We start from the raw sequence: 15,656 nt of genomic DNA on the forward strand, positions 1-15,656 counted from the left end.
TTCCCGATCTCAAGCCTGTTACAGCGCCACCTAGTGGCCAAAATCCGCATCTTTTTTACTGTGATCCCGGAGTGAGCTGGTACATATGTGTACCAAACCTCGTTAAGATATCTCAAACCGTTCACGAGTTATAGCCATTTCAGTGACGATAGGCTACTTCCTGTATGGAGTTTTGGCGCCCCCTAGTGACCCTGAAGCGGAATTTCAAATTCTGTTCGATAATTATTTACCTACTCACTCCACAGATTTCTCCTGCGTTGGAACGATTCCGATCGGGCGAAAAACCTAGGACTAGTTCGTTTTGGCTTGAAATGCATATTATGCAAATTAGCGGAAAATTTTGCATACCGGAAATGAAATCGGAGATATACATTTTTTAAGTTTGGAGCCAGGGATTACAATGATACCAAACACTTGAGTGTCAGATATCCGGTTTAGGAGTTATGAAGCCCAACGCGTCGGGCATTGCTGTAGCGCCACCTATGGGCCGATTTGGCTGATTCACTGTATCTGAGTAGCCTGCTAATATACAACCAGATGACCAAGTGGCAAGTTTCTACGACTTACGGTTTGGGCTGGGCAATGCGTTTTAGCGTGGAAAAATAATAAATAATAATAATAATAAAACAGACAAATACAATAGGTTTTCAGCACTTCGTGCTCGAAACCCTAATAATAAAAACCTTGGCAATTACAATAGGGTTTCAGCACTTCGTGCTTGAACCCCTAAAAATCCATACAAATACAATAGGGTTTCAGCCCTACGGGCTTGAACCCCTAATAATAATAATAATAAATATAGCTGCAAGCAGCGATTACCGGGGTTCAAGCGATTTGGGAACTTAAGACCTTTAAAGGCATACATGTATATATTTGCTGCATTGTACAAAATAAATGATGAAAAATAAGCAACCAGACACACGTGTTCAAAGTTATCAGGAAAAAAGTTGTTATCATTCAGTGAAATGTCTCCCTCTCTTCTCACGGAACATTGACAAACAGAACAATGAAGGAAATGTTTGTGGTGCTTGCAGTGGCAAAACTCGGGTCACAAAACGTTAAAATACTGTTAATGAGTCAAAAGAGCCGAACCCCATGTCTCTACGATGTTCTGATACAGAGATACAGCTCTTGCTAAATGATTGCTAGGGTATTCTCATTGGTTGCTAGGAAGTGAATTGCAAACCACCAATGATTATACTCAAAGCCATGAAAGGCATAATCCATGATGACTCATGATTTTAGAAGTAAGGTTGCAGTATTTTTAAGTGAAAATAACAAATAACCACTAGGTGGCGCTATGACAAACTCGTGCATGCAACCTCAGGTCATGACTGTGTTACTTGTAGCTAGTATCACGGCTATTCACTTTAGTATAGTGAAGAAACAGTTGTATGACCATTGGGCTCACTCAATGTCAAAGATTTTGTTCAATTATGAGGCCAACTAGTGGTGCAGGCATACAATTTTTTTTGTATTGCCTCAGACTCTGCTCAGACATCAGCGTATCAAATTTGGTGAAAAAATGTTATTTCGTTGCAGACTTATAACCATTTATGTGTAAAAAACACCAAATTTGGAGGTAATTTTTCGTTTTTTGCAATTTTCGGCCATTTCTGATGGAAATTTTAACATAACGTCAATAGAGTTTTTTGTTCAGAAGGTAAAGTTAATTTCTTCCTATGGTTGTTTCGAGTCGATCGGAATAACCCTCGCGGAGTTATTCGCGCGTGTTTTTTAAGCGCTATTTTGCTGTGCAGGGCTAACCGTTAGGCAAAAACTGGCATGTTTGGTATCGTTGGACTCGGCAACAATTCAAAACTCTAAGGAAAAAAGTCCCATGAAAATACGTTAAACTCAGCCTTAGTTATAAGCATAATTAGATTCGTCTGACCACTAGGTGGCGCTGTGACGAAACGATGCATGAAACCTCAGGCTGTGACTCTCATCACAAGTACCAAGTGTCGTGTTGATACCTCATTCCTGTTCCCAGTTATAGCCAATAAAGTCCAAATGGCTGCGCACACTACAGACGTTTGGGCGTGGCATGTTGACCGTGAGTCGAAAGTTCAACTTTTTTTTAATAATTATTGATATTCAAACTCCAAGGAACATTTTAGCACTGGAATGATTCCGATCGGGCGAAAAACCTAGGACTAGTTCGTTTTTATTTTTTTAGACAAAATCGAAAATAGCGGAAAATTTTTCATGACGGAAATGAAATCGGAGATATACATTTTGTTCGTCTTGATGCAAGGAATCCAGGGATATAGGACACTTGACATTTGGACAAGAATTGTGGGAGTTATGAGCATAAACGTGTTTGCCATCGCTGTAGCGCCCCCCATAGGCCGATTGGGTTCATACTCTGTCAAGTTCGCGCACGAGTGAGACCTATCATTAGGCCAAGTCTCAAGTCTCTAGGCCTTACGGTTTGGTCTGCACGATCCGTTTTACGGCAGAAGAAAAATAATAAAAAGAATAAAAATCCATACAAATACAATAGGGTTTCAGCCCTTCGGGCTTGAACCCCTAATAATAATAAAACAGACAAATACAATAGGTTTTCAGCACTTCGTGCTCGAAACCCTAATTAATATGTTCATCCACCGAAGACATATATCCATAATCGTATATTAACGTCTAAGAATTGTTAATTTCATGGCCTTTAAAATTAACCATCTCACTGATATACAGTGCTACTCGCAGCGTGTAGCTGGATCAAAAGGCAGAAATAGTGACTTTACTTTCATGAGCATTGAACACAGAAACAATTCAATTGTGAAAATGCAAACTGGTTTATTAACTATAAAATGAAGTACACATAACGACTAACTAAACATACACACATACAATAACATAAAACATAGATGAGAAAGAAAAGATTGAAAATAGCTAGAGAGAGTGAAAGATTGGCAATAGCACTATTGCTTAACATCTGCACAAACCATCGGATAATCTCTAAGGATCGCCTTAATTTTCATAAGGGGTAAAGCTTGAACATCAGCGAGTAAAACGAGTTTATACTTGCGTTTGGCTCTTTGTAATGCGGTGCGAAGTTTCTTATGCTCGCGGTGCGAGCAAGGAGAGAGAGAGAGAGAATCCAGGTGTGTTCGTTTAAGATGGAAGTTCGTTAAGTTGTTTCGTAGGGCGGATTGGTCCGCGGGGTTTTCCGAACTCTAGCGCAAAGCCAGGAAAGACTGTCCTGAAGAGACAGGGCTCAGAGAAAAGATGATGAATCCGAGGGACTCTGGGTGAGTCTCAGCGAGTTTCCAAACTGCGCTGACGGGTTACCTGAGTAACCGGGCGACTGGGCGCTCATGAGTGAACTAAGCCACTGACTGAGATACTGAGCGATTGAGCGAACTGAGCTATTGAGCAATGAGCAATGATGGCTTGGGCGATAGGCCGTTTTGACCTTTCACACGCCCAGCCCATTTTGGGTGTATGACCAATGTGTGAAGTGTTCGGTCGCGCGGGGAAACAAGCCTTTGTTCTTTCAGACATCACATTTGCATAATTGCATAATGATAAAACTTTGTTTCCATAACTCTTCAAATCGATACTAAATGACATTGATGCGGCTTATGGTAATATGATACATAGAAATGATTGGGAAATAAAGAGTAGATTAATTTGATACTAGACAAGACATGGGTTTAGGATCACGTTGAATAATAATTTCATACCTAAGATATGAACCATGCTACAGTGAACAAAATCTAACTAAAGTGTTAACACACAGTTACATCACACATACATGATCATGCAGTAAAGGGATATAACATATATATACATTTAAACAGCTCATTGTGATCTTTAAATGTGGTTTCATCACAGACATATCGTCTGTGCCCCCTGCTGTGTCTCTGGCAATGGTCAGAATGGTGGAATTCCTTTGAACCTCCTTTGAAGACTGCATTTGTTTTAATTGTTGCCCATTTTACACCCCTGATAGGTGGTAGATATCTGGGTGATTGTGTTATCAGGACACAGGGTTATCTAAAGTCACAATTTTAGGGCTGTTTACGATCCAGACGCCAAATGGCCTCAATCTGACTCCGAGCCATTTGCTACAGTGAGCACTGAGTGTTCATTTACAGTATGAGAAAAAAAATCTATTTAAATGATTGTCGTCTCAAACTTTCTGAATGCACTGTAATATAAATGATGTGACTGAAATTCACTACTTGAGTGATAAAGAAAGAAAGGTAGAGAAATTGTGAAAATGTATATGTGCAAGAGAGATGTTGAGGTCTAGAAGCTGAGGGCCTGAATCTGACCATGAAGATGATTTAGATACAACACACATCCCAATTTCAATGTATTTTTATTAATTGCAGTTACCTTTTTTTGTATCCCTACAACATTAATACATGTAATCTGTTACTCCCTAAGTAGGCTAAATATAATTTAACATACATTATAGATTTGTGTGTGTATGTATGAACCACTTATCTATATAAATGACTGGATTGCGCATAGAAAACTTAACGTAACAGCCAGGGTAGAGTTCGAGCGGCCATCTTGGTAAGCCCAACCGGCAGAGGGCGTCATTTGATCATGATCTAAATTCACTCTGTTTACAGCATATATCAGTCATACAAAATTAATTTTTAGGATATGTGTACGTATATTAATTATTACTTCTGTTAAGGTGAGTGTGTCTGCTGCATTCTGTTAATGACACAGGTATAAATAAAGTTTTGAGAATGAAAGCGTGCACAGTCAGTGTTATTCCTCTGAATAAGTTTTTGTAAAGATAACAAAATTACAAAACCAGCAAATTATTGCATGCACATACGGTACAAAGCATGATTATTTATTTAGATTTCAGAATGAGCACGTTTGTCATTAATACTAACTATGCTGCGGTCTGTCTGCTGATCTGATACTGTAATAAAGATGAATGTATAGTAACTTACTGTTTAAAAAGTAAAATGTACATTCAGTAAATAACTGTGTACATGATAGGACGTTTGGGTTGTAATAATGTACAGGGCGACTTCAGATATAAAAACGGAGACTAGTAAAGTGATGTTTTATCATTAAAATCTGAACGTCCATTGATGTCCATTGAACGGACATACCAACATGGCGGCGTGGTGGCTTCACAATTGTGACGTCATGCGCAATCCAGTCCCTTATATAGATCAGTGATATAAAACAGTATCTAAGCATGTATCATTTATACTGTTAGATCACACATTTTTACTGTTGAGCTTTCATCTAACCAAAACCCAGGATAAAGAGGTTCAGTGAATGTGGTGTGGACTCTGTGGATGAGGGTTGTTGTGTCAGAGACGCTGTAGAAACACAAAATCCCTGCACTGTGATCCACATAAACTCCTAATCTACAAGGACTGGACACTACTGAGAGATTTGTCTCAATGTTATTGTGCCAGAATGAGGATTCAGATAGAGAGCAGAACAAACTCCAGGACTGATCATTACGTCCAAATACACACTCATCATCTTCTCCCTTCCTGCTGATGCTCTTATATGACACTGATATTTCCACACTATCATCCCCACTCCACTCAATCTCCCAGTAACAGCGTCCACACAAACTCTCTCTACACAACACCTGAGGATAATAATCAAATCTGTCTGGATGATCAGGATACTGCTGATCTGTGTCAGTGTCTGTAGCTGCTCTGTTCTCCTCAGACAGACAAATATCTTCATATGCTGTGTTTGGATCCAGAGAGAACAGACTGAAATCTGTGAAAGATAAATACACAATATTTTAATTTACACTAATATATAATATTCGTTTGCATATAATCCTGTATCAATGAGAATTCATTTGTTAATTTGGGAAAGTGCAGGCTACTGGATATAGATATAGCCTACTGGATATTGATATCTATACACTGATTAATCACAACATTAAAAACACTAAGAATTGAAGATAATGACATACAGAGGGGAAAATAAGTATTTCACAATCAGCATTTTTATCAGTAGGGGGATTTCTAAGTGGTTTATTGACACAAAATTTCCACCAGATGTAGCCATCAAGCCGAATATTCATACAAAGAAATCAGAACATTTAAGTATACAAGTTGAGTCATAATAAAGTAAAATGTCACAGTGAATAAGTATTAAATACACTTTATTTAATACTTTGTAGAAAAGCCTTTGTTGCTTCTGGACGCCTCTTGTATGGAGAGACCAGGCATCTGCATTGCTCAGGAGTGATTCTGAGATTCCTTGGGCTTCTTTTATGAACTTTGACCTTCAGTTCTCTCCAAAGATTTTCTATGGGATTTAGGTTGGGTGATTGACTGGGCAATTCAATCAACTTGATTTTCTTTTTTTGAAACCATGTCATTGTTTACTTTGGCCTTGTGTTTGGGATCATTGTCTTGCTGAAATGTCAACCATCTTTTCATTTTCAGCTTTCTGGTAGATGGCAGCATTTTTATCCAGAATGTCCCGGTACATTTCTCCATTCATCCTGGCTTTAATAATATGAAGTCTGCCAGTACCCTTGCTGAAAAGCAGCCCAAAACCATGATGCTTCCACTTTTGCTTTCATCTGACCATACTATAGTCTCCCAATAATCCACAGGCTTTTCCAAATGCCCTTTTGCAAACTTTAACTGAGCCTCAACATGCTTTTTGTTCAGCAATGGAGTCTTGGGTGGTGAGCGTGTATGGATGCCATGGCGGTTCAGTGCTGTCGGCACGATATCACAGACAAGGATAAACATGTTTATGTGTCTTCGAGCGCAGCACGCACAGTTGGCTTTTGAGGAAACTGGCTGTGTGCACTGTGAGCATTCCCGTGCACGTGTTGCGCTCCAGCTTCACTCTTAGAGAAGAATATCTCAGGCTCGCGCCCTCACGGATCCGGTCCCGCTTCTGGCGGTGGTATCCCTGCCTACACCTGTGACATCTGTCTCTCGCTCTCTAGAAAGCTTGGGCTTGCGGCTGGTATCCTGCTTCTTAGCGGCAGTTGCACTCGTGGGAGTCGCCATATGATTTCGTGCAGACGGCGGTATCTCCACCTGCACGTGAAGTCCCTCTCTCTCTCTTTCTCTCTCTCTCTCGCCGGATCAGGAAGGCGCCCTGCGTGAGAGCCATATATTTTCAACTGTCTATCTCCGGAGAGATGGATCATCTTTATAATCCGCCTACTGTTTAAGGCTAAATGTGCAGTTTCCACGTGAAGCTTCCTCTTTTTACAGTATGAAGGTATTATATATATGTCACGGAGTGACTCAGTAGGGCGGAACCAAAGTGAGAGAAGAGGTTCCGCCCGGGCCGGTTTTCACAAACACCGGAACTTCTGGATTTTCCTGGAGGAAGAGGAAACAGAAGATAGATTGATAAGGATATACAAGTTGTGAGTAATATTTAACCACAAGTGTGTGATATATACTTACATAACCAATGAAGAGTGTGATCTGTTCATAGCGGCTCCACCAGGTGTGCGTGACGGGTGGGCAAGCTGGAGTACGTGTATCGTGCTGACGCTAGGTGTCAAAGCTACTACAAACAGGTTCGAACACCGCTTGCCGTAGCGATTTCGACCCCCCCCAGAGCCGGTCTAGCCAGGAGAGGAGAACAGACCATAAAATATTCACTGGAGTGTGTGCTGTGCAGCGTGTGAGTGATTTATCTGATGTGAGTACACCTGAAGCTTTTGCAGTGTTGTGCCATGTCCTTGTTGTTTGTACTCACCCCAGGAAGGATCAGGCCTCTGTGGAGACCACCGGGAGTTGCCGAGACGGTGAGCGTCCAACCAACTAACTATGTGATGCGACTATATCCAGCGGGTGCCCTGTGGATCCATTTAAGTGAGGTACTGTGGGGAACATTGTAGCTGGACTAGAACACATAACGTCAGAAGAGGTGTTGAGGGCATTAGAAGATCTTGGCGGCTGTATATACGCTGTGTGTGTGGTGGTGCATGTTGAATACTTACCTTATCGTCTAGATCTTTGCCTATCCACAGGAGTAAGGGAAGTGGACGTGTTGGTCCGGGAAGACGGACGTGTGGTCATTGTGCCACTTTGAACTCCACCCCCGACGGGATGTTGTCTCATTGGTCACAGTCGGACACCGGTAAAGGCCCCCCTCTCTCTGCCCGTGTAAGATGCTGGAGGTGACGTATGGTTCTTATTCTTGTTGACCCCCGATACCCAGATAACATTAAATTTACCGCACGAAGACTCGTAGACCCAGAGCAAAGCCTGTGGAAAGAAATACTCACCCTGTAACGAGCTAAAGCTAAACCCACTCTACATCGACTCGCAGACCCAAAGCAAAGCCTGTAGAAAGAAATACTCACCCTGTAATGAGCCAAAGCTAAACCCACTCTCCATCGACTCGTAGACCCAGAGCAAAGCCTGTAGAAAGAAATACTCACCCTGTAACGAGCTAAAGCTAAACCCACTCTGCATTGACTTGTAGACCCAGAGAAAAGCCTGTAGAGAGAAATATTCACCTTGTAACAAGCTAAAGCTAAACCCACTCCACATCGACTCGTAGACCCAGAGCAAAGCCTGTAGGAAGAAATACTCACCCTGTAACGAGCTAAAGCTAAAGCTGCCCTACACCGTCTCATAGACCCAGAGCAAAACCTGTAGGAGAGAGATATCAACCTTGAACCAAGCTGAAGCGGAACCTACCTCTTTCAGACTCGAAAGCCTGTAGGGAGAAAAACCTGTAGGAGAGAGATACTTACCTTGGATTAAACTACAGCTAAACCTACCGCATTCTGACTCGAAAGCCCAGAGACCAACCTGTAGGAGAGAAACACTTACCCGCCACCAAGCTACAGTCAAATTTGCCCCACGAAGATCCCAGACCACGGGAGTCCGGCCATACGGAATATAAAGATTGGAGCAGGTAGTTGGTCTCGCCCTTCCCTGATAAGTACATTGTTTTTGATTTTCCCTCAGGAGGACGCAGGCGCGCCACAGGATAGCCGCAACGAAGGAGGTGGGCCATGGACGAAGGAGCTCCGTCCGGTCCTTTCCCTGTCGTCCCGTGTCATTGCCAGCTGGACCCCCTTTCCATCCTCCTCTGACCCCCCAGCTACCCCTGAGGGAGAGAAGAGTCCACACTTGAGCGTTCCCTTCCTCGCCCCCCTTCCCTTTACAATGGAACTAATTTAAATAAAGTTTACATTTTATTATACTTATCTCTCGCTTGTTTGGTCATTGGGGTGCTCTTGGGACCTCCTCGAGGTGGAACTTAGGGAGGAGCGTGACACACAAAGTCTGTGGTCCGCTCCGGGCTGCTGACATATACATACATACATACATATTACATTTTTACACCTGTATGTATATCTGCCTGTCACAGCCTGCATGAGCTGTTTGTCATTGTTTGTCAGCTGTTTGTCTCACTTTCTTATTGAAGCAAAGCAGCTCACACCTCATTTATGGTGCCTGCTTCCCTTCGGTGCGTAGTACGACAGGCAGCCGCCATTAACCTTCACCTGCATAGTAGTGGAGCATGGCTACATTCTTGTGCAGGAGGCTGTAGAACCTCCACATGAGAGAAATGACAGCTTACAGCCTTTACTTTATTGTTCCAAAAGGAGGGGACTTGTAATTGTTCAGTGATGCAGCTCAGTTCTATGCTGTGACTGAAACTGATTGTGATGCAATCAGATCCAAGGACTGATTCCTTACATTAGAGCTTATGTCTCTATTCAACACGGGAGGGTTTTCCCTGAAGGGAAACCCGTCTTGCATGATAAAGTCACGCACCGTTGTTTGCGTGCTCTGGGAACAGGAAGAAAGCCATGGCTTCTGTCCCAAGGTCCTGTGTTGGGTGCGCATTGTCGATGTGTGACCCTGACAACAGATGTGTCCCTCACAGGTTGTTGCGATTATGGAAAGCCAAAAGAGTCAAAATCGCTGAAACTCATCATCGGATATGGGACTGAAATTGCCTTAGAAATGATGGTGGTATGGGTTGGACCCCCATTTCCTTCCAGACCTGAGGAGCCATCATGTGCTTGTCCAGATAGACATCACATCAGTGGTTGATTAATAAATTACTAAGGAGATCTGCTTTCAAAGTCACGCATTGTTGCCTGCGTGCTCTGGTGGTGTGGAGAAAACCTTGGTTTCCATCCTAAGGCCTGTTTTTGGGTGCGCGCTACTGCCTTGTGACGCTGACAACAGATGCACTCCCCACAGGTTGGAGTACAGTATGGAAGGCAGAGAGGTCCAAAATCACTACATTATTGATTTTGGGATAACCCCACACCCATTGCTGGGAAGTTGAGACTCCAGCCAGATGTGGTGAACCACATTTGGAGAGCATTTGGACACGCAGAGGTGGATCTGCCCAATGTGGCTTTCTCTTTTCCCCAATCACTCTGCCACAGAAGTTCTGGAGGAAGCTTGCCAGAGATATGGCCTGTCGGTTTGGCCTCTGAGCAGGCCAGGCTCGTAGGCTCACGTCTCCCAACTGAGGTTGTGGAGACCATACTTTACTCCTGACAAACACAGTTAACTGCCCTTTTTATGTGGTGCTGAGGTTTCTGTAGGAGCATTTCCCTGCTGGCTTAAATCCTTCCACTCTTAAGGTTTAGGTGGCAGCAGTCTCTGCCTACCATACTCCTTTGGAAGGATGTCTTGCTCCCAACTGAGCTTGTGGAGACCATATGATTACTCCAGAGCTCCATCAGGAGCTTAGGCACTACGTGGAGAAACTTCACCTCATGGTGTTCAGCTCACCTGACAGACCCAGTCAACTGCCCTGTTTATGTGGTACTGAGGTTCCTGCAGGAGCAATTCTCCACTGGCTTAATTCCTTCCACTCTTAAGGCTTAGGTGGCAGCAGTTTCTGCTTCTACCATACTCCTTCTAGAAGGACCTCATATCTCGTCTGGACAACCCTCGAGAGAGCTTTATGCCCTACGTGAAGAATATTTCACCTATTGGTGTTTAACTCCTCTTACAAACCCAGTCAACTGCACTGTTTATGTGGTACTGAGGTTTCTGCAGCAGCAATTCTCTGCTGGCTTAACTCCTTCCACCCTTAAGGTCTAGGTGGCAACAGTCTCTGCATACCATGCTCCTTTGGAAGGACCTCATGCTCCCGAATGAGGTTGTGGGAACCAGATGATTACTTGAGAGCTCCCTCAACGAGGAAGATTATGCCCTAAAGTAGAGAAACTTCACCTTTCGGTGTTCAGCTCACCTGACAGACCCAGTCAACTGCCCCTTGACGTGGTACTGAGGTTTCTGCAGGAGCAATTCTCTGCTGGGTTAACTCCTTCCACCCTAAAGTTAAGGGGGCAGCAGTCTCTGCCTACCATACTCCTTTGGAAAAATGTCATGCTACCAACTGAGGTTGTGGAGACCATATCATTACTCCACCTTTAAGGTATAGGTGGCAGCAGTTTCTGTCTACCATACACTTCTGGACTCTCTGAGGGCAGTCTACATACCAGGCCACCTGAATGTGGCAGATGCCCCTTCAAGACAACAGACATCTCCGGTGGGAGTGGAAACTTCATCTAGAGGTGGTGAACCACATCTGGAAAAGGTTTGGACGCGCAGAGGTAGATCTGTTTGCAACCCAGGACACCACACTTTGCCCACTGTTGTTTTCTATGGTACAGGGGTGGCCGAGGTTACGTCTGTATGCCTTCCCCCCTAGTTGTGTTTATCCCTCCACGGGGAAACTTTATTCCCTTAAGTAGGAAATTTTCACCTCTTGGTGTTCAGCTCATCTGTCAGACCCAGTTTACTGCCCTGTCGACATAGTTCTGAGGTTTCTGCAGGAGCATTTCTCTGATGAGTTTACTCCTTCCACCATTAAGGTTTAACGGCAGCAGTTTCTGCCTACCATACTCCTGTGGAAGGCTCATCAGTGGGTAGACACCCATAAGTTGCTCGCTTTCTTTGTGGCACTCGCAGGTTGCGACCTGTTATTTGCACTAGGGTGCCTACTTGGGACCTAGCGGTCGTGCTGGAAGGGCTCTCGTTGGCTTTGTTGGAGCCACTTGAGACTTCGCCAGATAGGTTTTTGGCCTTTAAAACTGTGTTCCTTCTGCTATTACCTCTCTAAAGCGAGTGAAGGACATTCAGGCCCTGTCAGTATCCCCTGCAGGTCTGAGTTTGTACCAGAGATGGCTAAGGCTTTTCTACACCCAAAGCCAGGTTATATTCCTGAGGTGCCGAGGCCCATTGTTCTGCAGGCCCTTTGTCCTCCCCAATTTAGGAGCGGGGACCAGGAACAGCAGAATTTTAGGGTCAGGCACTTCGCTCCAGGACGTATGTGATGCGGCCTTCAACACTCACCTTCGTCAGAAAAATAATTTAGACCTAGACCCCTCTTTAGGGTCCCAGGTTCTTTGCCTTGACTGTGTTCAGTTATACACGCTACAGGCATTTGGTAGTATGGAAGCGTGGGCATCTCGTTCCCCAAAGCGTTGCTATGGCGACGCAGTTCGAGTTCCTCGAAACGGAACGTCTCAGGTTACATATATAACCCTGGTTCCCTGAGAAGGGAACGAGACGCTGCATCTCCATACCATACTCCCTGCATCCCTATAGGCACTTGCTTCGACACTTGGTAGCGAGTGTGTTTGTGTGGGATGCCTTCTTATACCCCTGGTCCGCACGGCATCCAGCCTATATACAATCATCAAATTTTTGATTATGTGTTACACATGCTTCAGATCAGTCACGCCGAGGCGTTCCCTAAAGCGTTGCTATGGCGATGCAAGGTCTCGTTCCCTTCTCAGGGAACCAGGGTTACATATGTAACCTGAGACGTTTTCTTTGAAACAACAGTACTTGCTGATGCAAGGTCTTCCTGAAGTTCTGCCCGAGTGGTTCTTGGCTCTTGGAGAACTCTCCTGACTATTCTTTGGACTCCCCAGACAGGGATCTTTACATGGAGCACCTGATCGTGGCCGGTTTCTGGTGAAGCGATGCTCTTTCCACTTCCGGCGCACAAGTTCACACTTACAAATAATTTGGAACAGGGTTATTAATATGCATATTTGGCGTGCTGTCCGAGGAGAGGGCTCCGAGCTCGTTAATGGCCTGAGCCCAGAGTGCCTCCTGGCGGGGAGAGGATTCCAGGCTCTGCCTTAGGCCTGAAAACAGAACAATACACCCGGTCTGGTTAGGAAGGTGACTAGGCAATCGTGCAGAGAAGGGGAGTTGGAGGGATGCTGAAACTATCGAGGAATGAGGGTGAGTTGATTTCCAGTCTATATAGGTTTCTGTTGATGCCGATCAGGTGGACACCTGATTGCTGACTGTCGACAGCTGGTCATAGTTACAAGGTAATTAGGTTGATTATTTGAACGTGTTCCTCCCTAACTTTGTTGATACAACATAATTTGATGAGTTCACACTTACAAATAATTCAGAACAGGGTTATTAATATGCATATTTTGCGTGTTGTATATAGTTTATTATCCGGGGTAGCAGCGGAGCTTTGCGTGTGTGTTTGATGCAGTGGATTTTCCAGGTCCAGGTCATGATGAGTTGCACGCGGTAAGTAAGACTTCTGTCTTATGTCGGAAATAGTCGCGTGCATATTATATAAATGACACGAACATGTAGTGAATCATAAGTTAAAACAGTGTTGTATAGTGTTGCATGACTCGCACTCGCTCCTCCCGCGGTACAACTCCTCCTTCTTCATTTTTTCGTACGTTATCGGAAAGATTCGGTAAAGCTAATCTTTCTTTTATAAATCTGATTAAACTAAAGACTCTTCAGAGATATAAAGGATGTCATACTACTCTATAGGTACTCCAGATTAACATCAGAAATGCAGAAACAGCGTGTGTTACGTGAGCTTTAAAAACACAGAAAGAACAGGACCTTTAACATGAAGCCCGACAAAGGAAATATGTCTTTATTCAGTTGCTGCCATAATAAGCAGGGGTGGTGTCTAAGGTAAAATCCAGGGTTTTTGGGGGGTTGAAAAAGTCTGACAAAGTCGAAAAAGTGCCATCTGCTGTTTTGGATTGCACACATTTGTGAGAAAATCATGTTCACATTTGTGAGAAAATCATGTTCACATTTGTGAGAAAATCATGTTCACATTTGTGAGAAAATCGTGTTCACATTTGTGAGAAAATCATGGTCTTGCAAAGCATTTTCTGTTTGTTTGCGAGTCGAGTTTCCCTTTGCAAAGCGGATTGAGTTTGTTTGCAACATGCTGGATTTGTTTGTACAATTATGGCACAAAATTCGCTCCATATAGGACACCATAAACACTTAGCAGTAACTTTGACTAAGATTATTTTAGTATAGCAGTTATAAAATGAATGGTTTCTTAAAATATTGTGAAAATATTCTTGTAAAAATAAGTTATTAATCATTGCTATCATTGTATAATGCTGAAAATATTTCTCTGCTGTCATTATTTCCAAATATTTTATGCCATTTATGCGTCTAAACATGTTAATAATGTTAGGTATGATGAAGATGAGGGAGACTTTTGGGAGCGAGAAGAGGCAAGGATATAGACAGAGAAACAAAGAAAGCTTGTGTTTGATCACAAAAATGTCGTCATGTTTTGTCAGGATTGTCGCATGTACGCGAAAGAAAAAATGAAACAAACAATTTTGTGGTGGGAACTTATAATTTTAAAGTTGAGACTGTAAAGGACCATGAGAGTGCCCGAAGTCATCACAGAACCTAACGTTAATTAAAACTGCCAAGACAGGTCGCATTGAAGAGAGCTTTGTTGGGAGAAGCCTCACTTTATGTGTTTTCATGCCAATAATGTTAATAAAATTATCAAATACATTCTGTGGCACTCATAATTTCTCTTATTTTCACCGGAAAAAAATTGGCTAGTGGAAATGCTGATTGGCTGGTAACTTTAGAAAGTTACCAGCCACATTGGCTTGTGATCAAAAAAGTTAATTTAGAACCCTGGTGCCATTGTATGATAAAGCAAATTCTGCAATGATCACGAGGTAGTCATTTAATTACCGTCATCTTTGGGGAAAGCCAGTGAAAACTCGGCAAAAGAAAGTGCATGTGATGGGTTGTGTGGGTTCTTTAATGTGACTGCAAAATCGCCACAGTTGATGTGGCTGTTTGAAACAGGGGGAGGAAGCAGAGAAAGGAGGGAAGATAAGTCTACGTCCGTACCTAGAGGATCTGTGTTCTGTTGTTGTGAGACTGGGGGTGGTTCCAGGGCTGAAGCGTTTGGTGGGAGGGGCATCGTAAAAATAAGGTGTAAGGGGATTTGGTGTTGGTAGCTAACACAGGTATAATTTGTTGTAGATACCCTGTGTCGCAGCCTGGGGCTTGAGAAGAGAAGGGAGGGTAGAGGTATCTGGGCTTGTGCTGCCAGCGGAGGTAGCCTCGCGCTGGAGCTCGATGGTGGAGCTGCAGGCCACGGAAAGGGGAAAGGATTGGAGAAAACAGACTGAAAGGCTTGTGGAGGTGGGGCTAATGCTGCTGGCGGAAGCATGTTTAAGCTGGAAGGGAATACGTTACCTGTATCGATGAGGTGAGTTGCATTGTGCAGTGTACGGCATGATGTTTTGAGGTGCTTTTGGTGCGAACATGGAAAAGATTGGGGCTCAGCAGCGGAATCAGGTATTTGTTCAAGAGTTCAGTTTAGTAACTAGTCAATCCATTAAACAAACAGAAACCGGAAGTAAAGTTCTGACCAGACGCGTAATCACGTCACCA

The 15,656-nt window shown here is 43.5% G+C and overlaps 1 protein-coding gene across 1 annotated transcript in view; it reads right to left on the reverse strand.

Annotated features, from left to right (window-relative positions):
* Nucleotides 1–4,184: 4,184 nt before the first annotated feature.
* Nucleotides 4,185–15,656, reverse strand: part of LOC129443100 (tripartite motif-containing protein 16-like protein) — a 28,072-nt gene continuing 16,600 nt past the window's right edge. Inside the window, exon 6 of the mRNA XM_073855705.1 lies at nt 4,185–5,724. Within this exon, the coding sequence (XP_073711806.1) occupies nt 5,189–5,724 (536 nt within the window). The 3' untranslated portion in view covers nt 4,185–5,188. The remainder of the gene's footprint in view (nt 5,725–15,656) is intronic.

The sequence above is a fragment of the Misgurnus anguillicaudatus genome, chromosome 18, assembly GCF_027580225.2.
Source record: "Misgurnus anguillicaudatus chromosome 18, ASM2758022v2, whole genome shotgun sequence".
Classification (NCBI taxonomy): Eukaryota; Metazoa; Chordata; class Actinopteri; order Cypriniformes; family Cobitidae; genus Misgurnus; species Misgurnus anguillicaudatus.